A 21,363-nucleotide genomic window follows, 5' to 3' on the forward strand; every position below is an offset into this window, starting at 1 on the left:
ATGAAAGTAGTTTATTAGATTATGTATTGGTGGATAAAAGGTTGATGGGTAGGCTCCAGGATGTACATGTTTATAGAGGGGCAAGTGATATATCGGATCATTATTTAGTTGTAGCTACAGTTAGAGTAAGAGGTAGATGGGAAAAGAGGAAGGTGGCAACAACAAGTAAGAGGGAGGTGAAAGTGTATAAACTAAGTGAGGAGGAAGTTCGGGTGAGATATAAGCGACTATTGGCAGAAAGGTGGGCTAGTGCAAAGATGAGTAGTGGGGGGGTTGAAGAGGGTTGGAATAGTTTTAAAAATGCAGTATTAGAATAAGGGGCAGAAGTTTGTGGTTATAGGAGGGTGGGGGCAGGAGGAAAGAGGAGTGATTGATGGAATGATGAAGTAAAGGGTGTGATAAAAGAGAAAAAGGTAGCTTATGAGAGGTTTTTACAAAGCAGAAGTGTTATAAGAAGAGCAGAGTATATGGAGAGTAAAAGAAAGGTAAAGAGAGTGGTGAGAGAGTGCAAAAGGAGAGCAGATAATAGAGTGGGAGAGGCACTGTCAAGAAATTTTAATGAAAATAAGAAAAAATTTTGGAGTGAGTTAAACAAGTTAAGAAAGCCTAGGGAAAATATGGATTTGTCAGTTAAAAACAGGGTAGGGGAGTTAGTAGATGGGGAGATGGAGGTATTGGGTAGATGGCGAGAATATTTTGAGGAACTTTTAAATGTTAAGGAAGAAACAGAGGCAGTAATTTCATGCACTGGTCAGGGAGGTATACCATCTTTTAGGAGTGAAGAAAAGCAGAATGTAAGTGTGGGGGAGGTACGTGAGGCATTACGTAAAATGAAAGGGGGTAAAGCAGCTGGAACTGATGGGATCATGACAGAAATGTTAAAAGCAGGGGGGGATATAGTGTTGGAGTGGTTGGTACTTTTGTTTAATAAATGTATGAAAGAGAGGAAGGTACCTAGGGATTGGCGGAGAGCATGTATAGTCCCTTTATATAAAGGTAAAGGGGACAAAAGAGACTGTAAAAATTATAGAGGAATAAGCTTACTGAGTATACCAGGAAAAGTGTACGGTAGGGTTATACAGGAAGGCCCCGCTTTACGGCGTTTCACTTTACGGCGTTCCGCTAATACGGACATTTCAAATTATGACCAAAACTCACTATACGGCTCCCCCCACCTGACTTTCTAATACGGTCACCGTGCCCCACCCTGTTTGTTTACATTCTCCATGAGCTCAGTAAGCACTAAGTCTCTCCATTTTGTCTGGAAACTCCAAAATTTCAAATGTTTTTAAAAGTTATTTCATATTTTATATATACTCTGATAATTATACTTATGTATACCTGTACCTAAATAAACTTACATACATCAAGTCATTTAAATGTCGTATATTACGTTAATATACACATTTTCATTAATCCATCCATGATATTTTTTTCAAAATTATATAATAAACACGATGCATAACATATAAATAAGATAAATACACCCCACAGTAGAATAAATAAACATAAATGTGAGCTGTGTAGCAGACGACTTCCACAAGTGGTGATAATAACAATACTGAGTCTCATTAAATGTCGTATATTACGGTAATATACACATTTTCATTAATCCAGCCATGATATTTTTTTCAAAATTATATAATAAACACTATACATAACATATAAATAAGATAAATACACCCCACAGTAGAATAAATAAACATAAATGTGATCTCTGGTAGCAGACGACTTCCACAAGTGACGCCATAATAACAATAGTCACGGAGTCTCATTAAATGTCGTATATTACGGTAATATACACATTTTCATTAATCCATCCATGATATTTTTTTCAAAATTATATAATAAACACGATGCATAACATATAAATAAGATAAATACACCCCACAGTAGAATAAATAAACAAATGTGAGCTGTGTAGCAGACGACTTCCACAAGTGGTGATAATAACAATACTGAGTCTCATTAAATGTCGTATATTACGTTAATATACACATTTTCATTAATCCAGCCATGATATTTTTTTCAAAATTATATAATAAACACGATACATAACATAAAAAGATGATAAATACACCCCACAATAGAATAAATAAACATAAATATAAGATGTGGGAGCCTGGTTTGTTTACATAACTCTGCGCCTGTCACCTCTCATGTATTCATTCTTTCTCTCTCTCATTTATTCGTTTTATCTCATTTACTTACTCCTGACCCTACATTAAGACTACAAATATTTTAAGGTAAGTAATGAGTGAACTGTATATACATTTTATCGCTCTGGGATGCTTAAATATCATAGAATAGTATGTGTGGGTGGGGTGGCCTGGTGAAATAGCCTGCCTATTACAATACATACCACACTTGATTTCTTACAATAAATACTACTTGTCTCACCCTAGATTAAGACTATAAATATTTTAAGGTAAGTAATGAGTGCACTATGTGTGTATTGTACCTTTTTATTGTTTTTTGATGCCTGGTTCTATTGCTAACTTAATATATGTTAGTGTAAACTTGTTATCTAGTGTTTGTATGCATTTATAAGTGGAAAAAAAGGGTGTTCCACTTTACGGCGATTTCCGCTTTACGGCGCTAGCCTGGAACCTAACCCGCCGTATAAGTGGGGCCTTCCTGTAATTGAAAGAATTAGAGGTAAGACAGAATGTAGGATTGCGGATGAGCAAGGAGGTTTCAGAGTGGGTAGGGGATGTGTAGATCAGGTGTTTACATTGAAGCATATATGTGAACAGTATTTAGATAAAGATAGGGAAGTTTTTATTGCATTTATGGATTTAGAAAAGGCATATGATAGAGTGGATAGAGGAGCAATGTGGCAGATGTTGCAAGTATATGGAATAGGTGGTAAGTTATTAAATGCTGTAAAGAGTTTTTATGAGGATAGTGAGGCTCAGGTTAGGGTGTGTAGAAGAGAGGGAGACTACTTCCCGGTAAAAGTAGGTCTTAGACAGGGATGTGTAATGTCACCATGGTTGTTTAATATATTTATAGATGGGGTTGTAAAGGAAGTAAATGCTAGGGTGTTCGGGAGAGGGGTGGGATTAAATTTTGGGGAATCAAATTCAAAATGGGAATTGACACAGTTACTTTTTGCTGATGATACTGTGCTTATGCGAGATTCTAAAGAAAAATTGCAAAGGTTAGTGGATGAGTTTGGGAATGTGTGTAAAGGTAGAAAGTTGAAAGTGAACATAGAAAAGAGTAAGGTGATGAGGGTGTCAAATGATTTAGATAAAGAAAAATTGGATATCAAATTGGGGAGGAGGAGTATGGAAGAAGTGAATGTTTTCAGATACTTGGGAGTTGACGTGTCGGCGGATGGATTTATGAAGGATGAGGTTAATCATAGAATTGATGAGGGAAAAAAGGTGAGTGGTGCGTTGAGGCATATGTGGAGTCAAAAAACGTTATCTATGGAGGCAAAGAAGGGAATGTATGAAAGTATAGTAGTACCAACACTCTTATATGGGTGTGAAGCTTGGGTGGTAAATGCAGCAGCAAGGAGACGGTTGGAGGCAGTGGAGATGTCCTGTTTATGGGCAATGTGTGGTGTAAATATTATGCAGAAAATTCGGAGTGTGGAAATTAGGAGAAGGTGTGGAGTTAATAAAAGTATTAGTCAGAGGGCAGAAGAGGGGTTGTTGAGGTGGTTTGGTCATTTAGAGAGAATGGATCAAAGTAGAATGACATGGAAAGCATATAAATCTATAGGGGAAGGAAGGCGGGGTAGGGGTCATCCTCGAAAGGGTTGGAGAGAGGGGGTAAAGGAGGTTTTGTGGGCAAGGGGCTTGGACTTCCAGCAAGCATGCGTGAGCGTGTTAGATAGGAGTGAATGGAGACGAATGGTACTTGGGACCTGACGATCTGTTGGAGTGTGAGCAGGGTAATATTTAGTGAAGGGATTCAGGGAAACCGGTTATTTTCATATAGTCGGACTTGAGTCCTGGAAATGGGAAGTACAATGCCTGCACTTTAAAGGAGGGGTTTGGGATATTGGCAGTTTGGAGGGATATGTTGTGTATCTTTATATGTGTATGCTTCTAGACTGTTGTATTCTGAGCACCTCTGCAAAAAACACTGATAATGTGCGAGTGTGGTGAAAGTGTTGAATGATGATGAAAGTATTTTCTTTTTGGGGATTTTCTTTCTTTTTTGGGTCACCCTGCCTTGGTGGGAGACGGCCGACTTGTTGAAAAAAAAAAAAAAAAAAAAAAACATTCATTTTGGCGCCTTTCAAAATCTCACCCTGCAACACTGAGCTTGTGAGAGTATTTCTGTGTCGCTAGTAGTGGAAGAAGCAGAGTTCTACTACTTGTGGTGAATAACTCACACTGATCTGCAACTTCATATAACTTTTTTTTATGTAAAACAACAGCTTTCTCCCTCTGACATAAGATGACCAGAAAAAGAAGAAACAAAGTTTTTCTTCTTTTTACATTTAGTAATTTATACAGGAGCATTTTAGTCACCTCTTATGACATGCATGACTTCATATAAATATAAAAAATATAAAAATAATTCAAATAGGTCAGCTTCAAAAATCATTCGAAGGTGATGGGTTTGTATTCTGTACATTTTTTTTTTTTAATTATTTTTAATGCTCTCTAATATAAGGAAAAAAAGAAGGTAATTTCCCACCACAGGAGTAGCAAGGCTCCCCAACAAGCACAATTTGAATTAAAAATCTTGGTTGAGCCTCCTTATTATCTGCATACAGATAGTAAGAAATTGTGGATCAAAATTATGTCTTCTTTATTATTTCAGGTGTGTATGGAACCTGAGATTGGTAGATTGTATGATTGTGACAAGAAGCAGTTTGAGTGTGTAGCAACATCTTGGACATGGAAGTATGCCATGCATGATGCTCTCATCCCTGAGCCAGTTCCAGCTTCAGTGCTGAGCAACACCTTTCTAACATGTGGAACTTCTTCTCAGGTCAGAGCCATACCTTTAAAACGTGTAAGACTCTTGTCAATTCTGAGCCTCACTTTTATAACATGTGGGGACCTCTTCTTAGGTCAGCCTAACCTTTTTAACATGTAAAAACTTCTCTCAGTCCATAACACCATTTTAACTTGTGGCCTTTTCTTAAATTACAGAAACATCTCTGTGTATATCATTGGTAGAATATACAGACAAATGTCTTAACAAGACATAATATGCAGCATATGGAATTTTATTGAGAAGATATATTGATATATTGAGAAGATATTGAGAAGTGTAGAGGAGAGAGAGAGATTCTGGGAAATGTTGAGTGAATGCGTGGGGAGTTTTGAATCAAGTGTGAGAGTAATGGTGGTTGGGGATTTCAATGCTAAAGTGGGTAAAAATGTTATGGAGGGAGTAGTAGGTAAATTTGGGGTGCCAGGGGTAAATGTAAATGGGGAGCCTTTAATTGAGCTATGTGTAGAAAGAAATTTGGTAATAAGTAATACATATTTTATGAAAAAGAGGATAAATAAATATACAAGGTATGATGTAGCACGTAATGAAAGTAGTTTGTTAGATTATGTATTGGTGGATAAAAGGTTGATGGGTAGGCTCCAGGATGTACATGTTTATAGAGGGGCAAGTGATATATCGGATCATTATTTAGTTGTAGCTACAGTTAGAGTAAGAGGTAGATGGGAAAAGAGGAAGGTGGCAACAACAAGTAAGAGGGAGGTGAAAGTGTATAAACTAAGGGAGGAGGAAGTTCGGGAGAGATATAAGCGACTATTGGCAGAAAGGTGGGCTAGTGCAAAGATGAGTAGTGGGGGGGTTGAAGAGGGTTGGAATAGTTTTAAAAATGCAGTATTAGAATGTGGGGCAGAAGTTTGTGGTTATAGGAGGGTGGGGGCAGGAGGAAAGAGGAGTGATTGGTGGAATGATGAAGTAAAGGGTGTGATAAAAGAGAAAAAGGTAGCTTATGGGAGGTTTTTACAAACCAGAAGTGTTATAAGAAGAGCAGAGTATATGGAGAGTAAAAGAAAGGTGAAGAGAGTGGTGAGAGAGTGCAAAAGGAGAGCAGATGATAGAGTGGGAGAGGCACTGTAAAGAAATTTTAATGAAAATAAGAAAAAATTTTGGAGTGAGTTAAACAAGTTAAGAAAGCCTAGGGAAAGTATGGATTTGTCAGTTAAAAACAGAGTAGGGGAGTTAGTAGATGGGGAGAGGGAGGTATTAGGTAGATGGCGAGAATATTTTGAGGAACTTTTAAATGTTGAGGAAGAAAGGGAGGCAGTAATTTCATGCACTGGCCAGGGAGGTATACCATCTTTTAGGAGTGAAGAAGATCAGAATGTAAGTGTGGTGGAGGTACGTGAGGCATTACGTAGAATGAAAGGGGGTAAAGCAGCTGGAACTGATGGGATCATGACAGAAATGTTAAAAGCAGGGGGGGATATAGTGTTGGAGTGGTTGGTACTTTTGTTTAATAAATGTATGAAAGAGGGGAAGGTACCTAGGGATTGGCGGAGAGCATGTATAGTCCCTTTATATATAGGGAAAGGGGACAAAGGAGATTGTAAAAATTATAGAGGAATAAGTTTACTGAGTATACCAGGAAAAGTATACGGTAGGGTTATAATTGAAAGAATTAGATTTAAGACAGAATGTAGGATTGCGGATGAGCAGGGAGGCTTCAGAATGGGTAGGGGATGTGTAGATCAAGTGTTTACATTTAAGCATATATGTGAACAGTATTTAGATAAAGGTAGGGAAGTTTTTATTGCATTTATGGATTTAGAAAAGGCATATGATAGAGTGGATAGAGGAGCAATGTGGCAGATGTTGCAAGTTTATGGAATAGGTGGTAAGTTACTAAATGCTGTAAAGAGCTTTTATGAGGATAGTGAGGCTCAGGTTAGGGTGTGTAGAAGAGAGGGAGATTACTTCCCGGTAAAAGTAGGTCTTAGACAGGGATGTGTAATGTCACCATGGTTGTTTAATATATTTATAGATGGGTTGTAAAAGAAGTAAATGCTAGGGTGTTTGGGAGAGGGGTGGGATTAAATTATGGGGAATCAAATTCAAAATGGGAATTGACACAGTTACTTTTTGCTGATGATACTGTGCTTATGGGAGATTCTAAAGAAAAATTGCAAAGGTTAGTGGATGAGTTTGAGAATGTGTGTAAAGGTAGAAAGTTGAAAGTGAACATAGAAAAGAGTAAGGTGATGAGGGTATCAAATGATTTAGATAAAGAAAAATTGGATATCAAATTGGGGAGGAGGAGTATGGAAGAAGTGAATGTTTTCAGATACTTGGGAGTTGACGTGATGGCGGATGGATTTATGAAGGATGAGGTTAATCATAGAATTGATGGGGGAAAAAAGGTGAGTGGTGCATTGAGGTATATGTGGAGTCAAAAAACGTTATCTATGGAGACAAAGAAGGGAATGTATGAAAGTATAGTAGTACCAACACTCTTATATGGATGTGAAGCTTGGGTGGTAAATGCAGCAGCGAGGAGACGGTTGGAGGCAGTGGAGATGTCCTGTCTAAGGGCAATGTGTGGTGTAAATATTATGCAGAAAATTCGGAGTGTGGAAATTAGGAGAAGGTGTGAAGTTAATAAAAGTATTAGTCAGAGGGCAGAAGAGGGGTTGTTGAGGTGGTTTGGTCATTTAGAGAGAATGGATCAAAGTAAAATGACATGGAAAGCATATAATCTATAGGGGAAGGAAGGAGGGGTAGGGGTCATCCTCGAAAGGGTTGGAAAGAGGGGGTAAAGGAGGTTTTGTGGGCGAGGGGCTTGGACTTCCAGCAAGCGTGCATGAGCGTGTTAGATAGGAGTGAATGGAGACGAATGATACTTGGGACCTGACGATCTGTTGGAGTGTGAGCAGGGTAATATTTAGTGAAGGGATTCAGGGAAACAGGTTATTTTCATATAGTCGGACTTGAGTCCTGGAAATGGGAAGTACAATGCCTGCACTTTAAAGGAGGGGTTTGGGATATTGGCAGTTTGGAGGGATATGTTGTGTATCTTTATGTGTATATGCTTCTAAACTGTTGTATTCTGAGCACATCTGCAAAAGCAGTGATAATGTGTGAGTGTGGTGAAAGTGTTGAATGATGATGAAAGTATTTTCTTTTTTGGGTCACCCTGCCTCGGTGGGAGACGGCCGACTTGCTGAAAAAAAAAAAAAAAAAAAATGTTCACCTGGCACTTCATCACTTTTCGCATAGATGGGTAAAAGTAGAGCATGTATATACTGGAAAGATGTAAGTTGTAGAGAAGGGCTGGTGATATCACCTGCATTAACCCTTTCAGGGTCGGCAGGACCTCTCCCAAACCTGTTCTCAGGGTCGGTAAATAAAAAAAAAAAATTTTCTTATGAAAAGATAGTTTTTTTTTTTCTAAATTTTATAGACTAAAAAAAAAAATTGCCATCAATACTTACCGAGATATGGAGGCATGAAATTGACAGAAATTGAACCGCATATGGCAACATCGCCGACTGCCGGTCACCCGGTAATAGTTTATTTTGCTTTTTCTACTTTTTTTTTTTTATTTTTAATATTTTATTTTTTCAAGTAACTTTTATGGCCTCTGAGACCAATACATGTATAAAGACTATTTGGTATATATTCACTTATTGTATGCTACACAATAACAGAACAAACTTTGCTGTCATTATATTGTTTACAAAAAATGTTTACACAAACCAACAATAAAAAATGTTGTTTATTACTATATTTCTATCATATACATGTACAGTGGACCCCCGGTTAACGATATTTTTTCACTCCAGAAGTATGTTCAGGTGCCAGTACCGACCGAATTTGTTCCCATAAGAAATATTGTGAAGTAGATTAGTCCATTTCAGACCCCCAAACATACACGTACAAACGCACTTACATAAATACACTTACATAATTGGTCACATTCGGAGGTAATCATTATGCGGGGGTCCACTGTATATATATAAATATACTCATATACCTAGGTAGTAGTTTGGTAGACAGCAACCACCCAGGGAGGTACTACCGTCTTGCCAAGTGAGTGTAAAACAGAAACCTGTAATTGTTTTACATGATGGTAGGATTGCTGGTGTCTTTTTTCTGTCTCATAAACATGCAAGATTTCAGGTACGTCTTGCTACTTCTACTTACACTTAGGTCACACTACGCATACATGTACAAGCATATATATATATACACACCCCTCTGGGTTTTCTGCTATTTTCTTTCTAGTTCTTGTTCTTGTTTATTTCCTCTTATCTCCATGGGGAAGTGGAACAGAATTCTTCCTCCGTAAGCCATGCATGTTCTAAGAGGCGACTAAAATGCCGGGGGCAAGGGGCTAGTAACCCCTTCTCTTGTATAAATTACTAAATTTAAAAAGAGAAACTTTTGTTTTTCTTTTTGGGCCACCCTGCCTTGGTGGGATACGGCTGGTTTGTTGAAAAAAAAAAATATATACTCAAATAGCTAGGTAGTAGGTTGGTAGACAGCAACCGCCCAATGAGGTACTACTGTCCTGACAAGCGAGTGTAAAACGGAAACCTGTAATTGTTTTACATGATGGTAGGATTACTGGTGTCTTTTTTCTGTCTCATAAACATGCAAGATTTCAGGTACATCTTGCTACTTCTACTTACACTTAGGTCACACTACACATACATGTACAAGCATATATATATGTACATACCTCTTTGGGTTTTCTTCTATTTTCTTTCTAGTTCTTGTTCTTGTTTATTTCCTCTTATCTCCATGGGGAAGTGGAACAGAATTCTTCCTCCGTAAGCCATGCGTGTCGTAAGAAGCGACTAAAATGCTGGGAGGAAGGGGCTAGTAACCCCTTCTGTATATATTACTAAATTTGAAAGGAGAAACTTTCGTTTTTCCTTTTGGGCCACCCCACCTCGGTGGGATACGGCTGGTACATTCTTCTCTATCTCCATTTTTTACGATAGAGTCACTGGACAGGGTCCTGTAACTACAAGAGGTTCTGAAAGCTTGTAGTAGTGTGGGGGTGGACTTGTAAATATGCTGAGTCACCAGTGTGTCTTGTGTCACAATGGTGCATCATACCACCACTCACTAACCTCACTGCCTTCCACAACACATCCCTTCCTCCCCACACACCTACCTTCCTTCCTTTCCTTCCTTCATTCCATCCTCTCTTCCTACCTACCTTCCCTCCTCCTTTCTCTCATCCCTTCCTACCTACTTTCCCTCCTTCCCTTCTTTCTTCCTTCCCTCCTTCCTTCCCTCCTTCCTTCCTTTGCTCCTTCCTTCCCTCCTTCCTTCCTTCAAGTAACTTTTCTGGCCTGTGAGACCACTATAAGGTATATTGAATGTATATTCTCTCGTATGCTACACAATAACCACACAAACAGTTATTATATTGTTTACAAAACATGTTTACTCAAACCAACAATAAAAAATGTTGTCTATTACTATTTTTCTATCACATATATACACATATAAAGTCACTGGACACTTCCCAGAACTGCTGGAGCGTCTGTAAAGCTTGCAGTTGTTGTGTGGGGGTGGACTTGTAAATATACTGAGTCATTGGCCTAATTAGTGTCACAATGACAAATAACACCACCACTCACCACCCTCACTACCTGTCAACACCCATCCCTTCCTCCCCACCCCACCAACCCACATGGAAATAAGTCGCTGTCTGAATTTTTTGAATTATCCTAGGTTGATGGTTTCTTGCCTTTCTTCCCTCCTTCCTCTCATCTCTTTCTTTCTTCCTCTCATCTCTTCCTTCTTTCCTCCCTTTCTTCTACCTTCCTTCCTTCTGTCTTCCTTCCTTCTTCCTTCCTTCCTTCAGGTTGGTTTCCTGGGCATTGCTTTTGGTCACAAACTCCTCAAAACCATGAAATTCATCTTCACTGATACTTCCATCTGTGTTTGAACTGTCGCTTGGGAACAAAAGACCCCAATTAGCCGAGGAGTGAAGAGTTTCTTACCGCTAGACATGGTGAACAAGGTGTAAGAAAATGGCTTTCCCACAATGCATCACTGGGTCCCCGATTTTTTTTATACTGCGCACACTGACCATGGAGACCCATTCTCTCACATCCAGGACTACCAGCCTTTTCCTGCTTGATTTGAGGACGCTAGAATTTATGCGTACCAGTACGGCACCAACCCTGGCGCGTAAGCCGTATTAGTACGGCACCAACCCTGAAAGGGTTAATGTTACTCAGTCAGATGGAAACTTTTAAGTTTAATCCTTTCAGGGTCTAGACCCCTGATTTCAAAATTGCTCTCAGGATCCAAGACTTTAAAAAACAAATAGAATTAAAGAGTGTATTTTTTTTGTAGGTAATGAAACAAAAAATTTTCCCATCAATACTTATGAAGATATAGAGGTGTGATGTTGACAGTAAATGACTGGCTGAGAGAAACATTATCGACTGCCGGGCACTCTGTATTAGTTTTTAAAATGTTATTATATGTTTTTCTTTGCCTTCCTAATATTTTGTTTTTTCCAGTAACTTTTGTGGCCTGTGCCACCAACATAATGCACAGTGTATATATATCAACTTACTGTATGCAACACAGTAACCATACTAATATTGTCATCATTATACTGTTTACAAAACTTGTTTACACAAGCGTAAAAATGTTCCGTACTACTAATGTTCTGTTATATATATATATATATATATATACATGTATATACGTATATATATTTTTTTTTTCAACAAGTCGGCCGTCTCCCACCAAGGCAGGGTGACCCAAAGAGAAAGAAAATCCCCAAAAAGAAAATACTTTCATCATCATTCAACAATTTCATCTCACTCACACATAATCACTGTTTTTGCAGAGGTGCTCAGAATACAACAGTTTAGAAGCATATACCTATAAAGATACACAACATATCCCTACAAACTGCCAATATCCCAAAACATCTCCTTTAACCCTTTGACTGTCGCGGCCGTATATATATGTCTTACGAGGTACCGTGTTTGACGTACAGTGGACCCCCGCATAGCGAACGCCTTGCATAGCGAACAATCCGCATAGCGGACGCTTTGTTCGCTAAAATTTTGCCCCGCATAGTGGACAAAAACCCGCTCAGCGGCCTTCGTCCGAGACGCGTCCAATGTGCGCCCTCAGCCAGCCTCACATGTGCCGCCCGTGCCATTGTTTACCAGCCAGCCTCCGCGGTAACATTCAAGCATACACTCGGAATATTTCGTATTATTACAGTGTTTTCGGTGCTGTTTCTGGAAAATAAGTGACCATGGGCCCCAAGAAAGCTTCTAGTGCCAACCCTACACCTCAAAGGGTAAGAATACCCATTGAAATGAAGAAAGAGATCATTGATAAGTATGAAAGTGGAGTACGTATCACCGACCTGGTCAGGTTGTACAAGAAACCAAAATCAACCATCTCTTCTATTGTGGGCAAGAAAACGGCAATCAAGAAAGCTGTTGTTGCCAAAGGTTTAACTGTGTTTTCGAAACAAAGATCGCAAGTGATGGAAGATGTTGAGAGACTCTTATTGGTGTGGATAAATGAAAAACAGCTAGCAGGAGATAGCGTCTCTCAAGCGATCATATGTGAAAAGGCTAGGAAGTTGCATGACGATTTAATTAAAAAAATGCCTGCAACTAGTGATGATGTGAGTGAATTTAAGGCCAGCAAAGGTTGGTTTGAGAGATTTAAGAAGCGTAGTGGCATCCATAGTGTGATACGGCATGGTGAGGCTGCCAGTTCGGACCACAAAGCGGCTGAAAAATATGTGCATGAATTCAAGGAGTACATAGAAACTGAAGGACTGGAACCTGAACAAGTGTTTAATTGTGATGAAACAGGCCTGTTCTGGAAGAAAATGCCAAGCAGGACCTACATTACTCAGGAGGAAAAGGCACTCCCAGGACATAAGCCTATGAAAGACAGGCTTACTTTGTTGATGTGTGCCAATGCTAGTGGTGATTGCAAAGTTAAGCCTTTATTAGTGTATCACTCTGAAACTCCCAGAGCGTTCAGGCAAAAGAATGTCCTCAAGGATAATTTGTGTGTGCTGTGGAGGGCAAACAGTAAGGCATGGGTCACTAGGGAATTTTTCTATAACTGGTTACACCATGCATTTGCCCCCAATGTGAAAGATTACCTAACTGAAAAGAAATTAGACCTTAAGTGCCTCCTGGTGTTAGACAATGCCCCTGGTCATCCTACAGACGTGGCAGAGCGACTTTATGGGGACATGAGCTTCATTAAGGTGAAGTTTTTGCCTCCTAATACCACTCCTCTCCTGCAGCCCATGGACCAGCAGGTCATTTCCAACTTCAAGAAACTGTACACAAAAGCTCTGTTTCAAAAGTGCTTTGAAGTGACCACAGACACTCGATTGACTCTAAAAGAGTTTTGGAAGGATCACTTTAATATCCTCAATTGTGTAAACCTTATAGGTAAGGCTTGGGAGGGAGTGACTAAGAGAACCTTGAACTCTGCTTGGAAGAAACTGTGGCCAGAATGTGTAGACAAAAGGGATTTTGAAGGGTTTGAGGCTAACCCTGAGAGGAGTAGTATACCAGTTGAGGAATCAATTGTGGAATTGGGGAAGTCCTTGGGGTTGGAGGTTAGTGGGGAGGATGTGGAAGAGTTGGTGGAGGAGGACAATGAAGAACTAACCACTGATGAGCTGATAGATCAACTTCAAGAGCAAGAGGCCAGACTTGGGGAAACTGGTTCAAAGGAGGGGAGAGAGAAATTGAAGGAATTGCCTACTTCAAAGATTAAGGAAATGTGTGCAAAATGGCTTGAAGTGCAAACCTTTTTTGATGAAAATCACCCTCACACAGCTATTGCAAGCCGTGCTGGTGACTGTTACAATGACACTGTTGTGAACCACTTTAGACAAATCATAAAGGAACGAGAGGTACAGGCCACTATGGACAGATATGTTGTGCGAAAGAAGTCCAGTGACTCTGAAGCTGGTCCTAGTGGCATTAAATGAAGAAGGGAAGTAACCCCAGAAAAGGACTTGCTACCTCAAGTCCTAATGGAAGGGGATTCCCCTTCTAAACACTAACACTCTCTCTCCCCTCCTCCCATCCCATCAATCATCACCAGATCTTCAATAAAAGTAAGTGTCATGTAATTGTGCATGCCTTTTTCAGTTTGTGTGTACTAAAATTAACATTTTTTTGTGGTAAAAAAATTTTTTTTCATACTTTTGGGTGTCTTGCACGGATTAATTTTATTTCCATTATTTCTTATGGGGAAAATTAATTCGCATAGCGAACATTTCGCATAACGGCCAGCCCTCTTGCACGGATTAAGTTCGCTATGCGGGGGTCCACTGTATATTTATTTTATTATCACACTGGCCGATTCCCACCAAGGCAGGGTGGCCCAAAAAAGAAAAACTTTCACCATCATTCACTTCATCACTGTCTTGCCAGAAGGGTGCTTTACACTATAGTTTTTAAACTGCAACATTAACACCCCTCCTTCATAAATTCTAGCGGCTTCAAATCAAGCAGGAGAAAGCTGGTAGGCCCGTGAGAGAATGGGTCTGTGTGGTTAGTGTGCACCATACAAAAAAAATCCTGGAGCACGCAGTGCATAATGAGAAAAAAAAAACTGACCGTTTTTTTTAATTAAAATGCCAACTTTGTGGTCTATTTTCGTATAGTATTTATGGTTGTATTCTCGTTTTCTTGGTCTCATTTGATAGAATGGAAAACATATTATAGAAATAGAGGTGATTTTGATTGATTTTACTATAAAAAGAACCTAGAAATGGAGCTCAAAGTACAGTGGACCCCCGCATACCGTTGGCCTTACATAACGTTAAATCCACATACCGATACGTTTTATCGCTAAGATTTTGCCTCGCATACCGCTAAAAAACCCGCTCAACGCTGTTCATCCGAGACGCGTCTAATGTGCAGCCTTAGCCAGCCTCACATGTTCCGCCGGTGGCATTGTTTACCAGCCAGCCTCCGCGGTAACATCCAAGCATACAATCGGAACATTTCGTATTATTACAGTGTTTTTGGTGATTTTATCTGCAAAATAAGTGACCATGGGCCCCAAGAAAGCTTCTAGTGCCAACCCTACAGCAATAAGGGTGAGAATTACTATAGAGATGAAGAAAGAGATCATTGATAAGTATGAAAGTGGAGTGCGTGTCTCCGAGCTGGCCAGGTTGTATAATAAACCCCATTCAACCATCGCTACTATTGTGGGCAACAAAACGGCAATCAAGGAAGCTGTTCTTGCCAAAGGTTCAACTGTGTTTTCGAAACAGAGATCGCAAGTGATGGAAGATGTTGAGAGACTCTTATTGGTGTGGATAAATGAAAAACAGATAGCAGGAGATAGCATCTCTCAGGTGATCATAAGTGAAAAGGCTAGGAAGTTGCATCAGGATTTAATTAAAAAAATGCCTGCAACTAGTGATGATGTGAGTGAATTTAAGGCCAGCAAAGGTTGGTTTGAGAGATTTAAGAAGCGTAGTGGCATACATAGTGTGATAAGGCATGGTGAGGCTGCCAGTTCGGACCACAAAGCAGCTGAAAAATATGTGCAGGAATTCAAGGAGTACATAGACAGTGAAGGACTGAAACCTGAACAAGTGTTTAATTGTGATGAAACAGGCCTGTTTTGGAAGAAAATGCCAAGCAGGACATACATTACTGAGGAGGAAAAGGCACTCCCAGGACATAAGCCTATGAAAGACAGGCTTACTCTGTTGATGTGTTCCAATGCTAGTGGTGATTGCAAAGTGAAGCCTTTATTAGTGTATCACTCAGAAACTCCCAGAGCGTTCAGGCAAAAGAATATCCTCAAGACTAATTTGTGCGTGCTGTGGAGGGCAAACAGTAAGGCATGGGTCACTAGGGACTTTTTCTATGACTGGTTACACCATGCATTTGCCCCAATGTGAAAGATTACCTAACTGAAAAGAAATTAGACCTTAAGTGCCTCCTGGTGTTAGACAATGCCCCTGGTCATCCTACAGACGTGGCAGAGCGACTTTATGGGGACATGAGCTTCATTAAGGTGAAGTTTTTGCCTCCTAATACCACTCCTCTCCTGCAGCCCATGGACCAGCAGGTTATTGCAAACTTCAAAAAACTGTACACTAAAGCTCTGTTTGAAAGGTGCTTTGTAGTGACCTCAGAAACTCAACTGACTCTAAGAGAGTTTTGGAGAGAGCACTTTAATATCCTCAATTGTGTAAACCTTATAGGTAAGGCTTGGGAGGGAGTGACTAAGAGGACCTTGAACTCTGCTTGGAAGAAACTGTGGCCAGAATGTGTAGACCAAAGGGATTTTGAAGGGTTTCAGGCTAACCCTGAGAGGAGTATGCCAGTTGAGGAATCCATTGTGGCATTGGGAAAGTCCTTGGGGTTGGAGGTTAGTGGGGATGATGTGGAAGAGTTGGTGGAGGAGGACAATGAAGAACTAACCACTGATGAGCTGCTAGATCAACTTCAACAGCAAGAGGCCAGACCTGAGGAAACTGGTTCGGAGGAGGGGAGAGAGAAATTGAAGAAGTTGCCTACTACAAAGATTAAGGAAATCTGTGCAATGTGGCTGAAAGTGCAAACCTTTATGGATGAAAATCACCCTCACACAGCTATTGCAAGCCGTGCTGGTGACTATTACACTTACAATGTTGTGAAACACTTTAGGGAAGTCATAAAGGACCGAGAGGTACAGCTCGCTATGGACAGATATGTTGTGCGACAGAAGTCCAGTGACTCTGAAGCTGGTCCTAGTGGCATTAAAAGAAGAAGGGAAGTAACCCCAGAAAAGGACTTGACACCTCAAGTCTTAATGGAAGGGGATTCCCCTTCTAAACACTAAGACTCTCTCCTCCTCCCATCCCATCAATCATCACCAGATCTTCAATAAAGGTAAGTGTCATGTAATTGTGCATGCCTTTTTCAGTTTGTGTGTATTAAAATTAATATTTCCTGAGGTAAAAATGTTTTTTTTTTCATACTTTGGGGTGTCTTGCACGGATTAATTTGATTTCCATTATTTCTTATGGGGAAAATTCATTCGCATAACGATAATTTCGCATAACAATGAGCTCTCATGAACGGATTAATATTGTTATGCGGGGGTCCACTGTACGGGAAATGTTTGATTTTTGCCAATGTTCAACAGTAAACAAATGATGCCATTGTCCAATAAATGTTCAACTAGCCATTCTAATATGCAGTCATGAATGGGTTGATGTTATTTATACAATTATTACAGTATTGCAGTAGTCTGCATAATAGTAAGTCTTCTATTTTTTGTTTGAATAAAAATTCAAAATAGAAAGCAAGAGTAATATCAGAGGGGCCTGGAGACATGACTGATGATCATAGAAAATGTTATTTTAGAGCCAGGAATGTCTGCATTGTTCATTCTGGACCTTATTTTGAAATTGTCATATTTTTTAGTTTTTGTGAAATTGGCCAAATTGCAAATTTCTGACCACATTATTAGGTAGTTGAAATCGGTAAATGAGCAGTTTCTTGTACTCAATTGATAGAAAAAATGGAGTTCTAAAGAAATAGCTATGAGTTTGGGCAACTGGAACAACGGAATTAGCCGAAAATAGGGCTCAAAGTGGGCGAAATCGCCGATTTGCAAACAGCACCGAGGTCGCTAACTTCACGAGAGCATAATTCTGTCAGTAGGGGTTGCAACAGTCAAGGGGTTAAAGTGCAGGCATTGTACTTCCCATTTCCAGGACTCAAGTCCGACTATATAAAAATAACTGGTTTCCCTGAATCCCTTCACTAAATATTACCCTGCTCACACTCCAGCAGCTCGTCAGGTCCCAAATACCATTTGTCTCCATTCACACCTATCTAACACGCTCACGCATGCTTGCTGGAAGTCCAAGCCCCTCACCCACAAAACCTCCTTTACCCCCTCCCTCCAACCTTTTTGAGGATGACCCCTACCCTGCCTTCCTTCCCCTACAGATTTATACACACTCCATGTCATTCTACTTTGATCCATTCTCTCTAAATGACCAAACCACCTCAACAACCCCTCATCAGCCCTCTGACAAATACTTTTATTAACTCCACACCTTCTCCTAATTTCCACACTCCGGATTTTCTGCATAATATTTACACCACACATTGCCCTTAGACAGGACATCTCCTCTGCCTCCGACCGTCTCCTCACTGCAGCATTTACAACCCAAGCTTCACACCCATATAAGAGTGTTGGTACCACTATACTTTCATACATTCCCTTCTTTGCCTCCATAGATAATGGTTTTTTGTCTCCACATATACCTCATCGCATCGCTCACCTTTTTTCCTTCATCAGTTCTTTGATTAACCTCATCCTTCATAAATCCATCTGCTGACACATTCAACTCCAAAAAAGAAGTTTCACGTACCACTTATAACTCTTGCGAACACAATCGGCAAACCCAATCTGCATGTCATATTTGTCCACCAAACACACATATTGAGGATGTAGTCAATCACAGCTGCAGGTTTTACAATGGGTTCATCGCTTTCCTTGCCACTCTCTGTTGTTTTGTTTTGGGGAATTGATGTCAACAGTGTCACATATTGTTTGACGTGCCACTGTAATGCCATGATATCAGTGGCAGCAAACACCTGCACCTCACCACTATGAGTGCCTGCATTGAATCTGGGCATATGCTTACAATTTGTATGCACTGTACCACACATGTCTGTCTTGTTCACCCACAAGAAATCACTAAGTAAGGGGTGTGTGTATCAGTTATCCATTTTTATTATTATTATTAACACATAGGCAGAGTCCCACCACTGTCTTGCCAGAAGGGTGCTTTACACTACAGTTTATAAAACTGCAACATTAACACCCCTCCTTCAGAGTGCAGACACTGTACTTCCCATCTCCAGGACTCAAGTCCTGCCTGCCGGTTTCCCTGAATCCCTTCATAAATGTTACTTTGCTCACACTCCAACAGCACGTCAAATATTAAAAACCATTTGTCTCCATTCACTCCTATCAAATATGCTCATGCATGCTTGCTGGAAGTCCAAGCCCCTCGCACACAAAATCTCCTTTACCCCCTCCCTCCATCCTTTCCTAGGCCGACCCCTACCCCGCCTTCCCTCCACTACAGATTGATACGCTCTTGAAGTCATTCAGTTTCGTTCCATTCTCTCTACATGTCTGAACCACTTCAACAACCCTTCCTCAGCCCTCTAGGCAACAGTTTTGGCAATCCTGCACCTCCTCCTAACCTGAAAACTACGAATTCTCTGCATTATATTCACACCACACATTGCCCTCAGACATGACATCTCCACTGCCTCCAGCCTTCTCCTCGCTGCAACATTCATCACTCATGCTTCACACCCATATAAGAGCGTTGGTAAAACTATACTCTCATACATTGCCCTCTTTGCTTCCATGGACAAAGTTCTTTGTCTTCACAGACTCCTATGTGCACCGCTCACCCTTTTCCCCTCATCATTTCTGTGATTCACCTCATCTTTCATAGACCCATCTGCTGACACATCTACTCCCAGATATCTGAATACATGCACCTCCTCCATACTCTCTCCCTCCAATCTGATATCCAATCTTTCATCACCTAATCTTTTTGTTATCCCTCATAACCTTACTCTTTCCTATATTCACTATTAATTTTCTTCTTTTACATACCCTACCAAATTCATCCATCAACCTCTCATTTGCACTCTTTTTACAGTGCTTCACCACTTTCTTAACCTCTCTTTTTTTCTCCATATACTCTTCCCTCCTTGCATCATTTCTACTTTGTAAAACCTTCTCATATACTAACTTTTTCTCCTTTACTACTCTCTTTACGTCATCATTACACCAGTCGCTCATCTTCCCTCCCGCACCCACTTTCCTGTAACCACAAACTTCTGCTAAACACTCTACTACATTTTTAAACCTACCCCATACATCTTCGACCCCATTGCCTATACTCTCACTAGCCCATCTATCCTCCAATAGTTGTTATCCATATATAATGTATTCCCCTTACCAAGATATAGTTACATCATTGTTCTGACCACATCACTTGAGATGCACAATAACTTCCTGGTATCTTTCAGTGTCTTACTTCTAGTGTACACAGTTATGTCTAATACCAGACCACTTTTACAATTAAAAAGCAAAGACAGCTGATACCAAGGTGTATGCTCTTGCTTGGTGTATACTGCTTGAATGACAGTCTACCTTTGATGACAATCAAACACTCATCAATAACAAGGTTCTTGAAGGGATACAAATATGTACTGAACTTTTGTTTCAGACACATAAACACAGACACATAATATACCTGGAAAGTACTTGAGGGCCTGTTCTCAAATCTGCACACTGCCATAACAACAAACTGGAGTGAGAGATATGTGAGGATGTGCAAAATAAACCCAGTGAAAAGCAGGGGTGCAGTTGGCACAATAAGGGAACACTGTATCAACATCTGTGGCTCCAGATTATTCAGCATCTTGCCAAAAGATATCAGAAACACTGCTAGAAAAAGTGTAGAAGTCTTCAAGAGGAAGCTGGACAAGTATCTTCACCAGGTGCCAGATCAACCAGGCTGTGATGGATATGTGAGGCACTTGGCCTCCAGCAGCAACAGCCTGGTTGACCAGGCTAGCACCATCTGAGCCTGGCCCATGGCCGGACTCCGGCAGTAGAAAGACTGTCGAAACTCATCAAAGGAATATCAAAGGTAAAAGGTGTATATCCCTAATCTTGTGTAACCTGTCATTTCTGTGAGGCCTTGTTTTGTCTGAGAAATGTAGCATACATAAGAGTTGTATAAATCGGTTGATGGGATAACATCACTGAAGGTCGGGGTTAAAATTAGGCAGTTTATCACCCAGTATGATTTGATACAATGCGTATATGCATGTGGCATAACCATTATTGTACCAAGGAACAGATTCATCTCAGCCACAGTTGTCTTCTTCCACCGGTGTAGTCATAATTGTGGTGAAATAAGTGTGTTTGCCATGGTAAAATCGAAGTATCTGTTACTTTCTCTAACAATAATTTCCATCAGGGGTTGATCGAAAAATAGATCCAAACATTCCAGTTCATTGGCATTGTTTCCAAGGATACAAGATGGCCAGTTTCCATTTTGAGTGTCATCAAATTGATGGGGATTGGGAACAAAATTGGCATCTTTTTCCCAATCCCAGATGTGGTCTGATGGTGGGTATACCTGCAGAGGGTTTCGGGGGTCAACACCGCCACTGCCCAGTCTATGACCAGGCCTCATGGTGGACCAGGGCCTGATCAACCAGGTTGCTACTGTTAGCTGCATGTAAACCAACTTATGAACACAGCCTGGTCAGGTACTGACTTTAGGTGCCTGTCCAGTACCTTCTTGAAGACAGCCAGAGGTCTATTGGTAATTCCCCTTAT

General features: G+C 40.3%; 1 protein-coding gene across 1 annotated transcript in view; it reads left to right on the forward strand.

Moving 5' to 3' along the window:
- The window catches only part of morgue (modifier of rpr and grim, ubiquitously expressed), a 152,447-nt gene that overhangs the window by 114,991 nt on the left and 16,093 nt on the right, over positions 1–21,363 (forward strand). Inside the window, exon 8 of the mRNA XM_070088886.1 lies at positions 4,789–4,959. Within this exon, the coding sequence (XP_069944987.1) occupies positions 4,789–4,959 (171 nt within the window). The remainder of the gene's footprint in view (positions 1–4,788; positions 4,960–21,363) is intronic.

The sequence above is a fragment of the Cherax quadricarinatus genome, chromosome 26 (genome assembly GCF_038502225.1).
Source record: "Cherax quadricarinatus isolate ZL_2023a chromosome 26, ASM3850222v1, whole genome shotgun sequence".
Lineage (NCBI taxonomy): Eukaryota > Metazoa > Arthropoda > Malacostraca > Decapoda > Parastacidae > Cherax > Cherax quadricarinatus.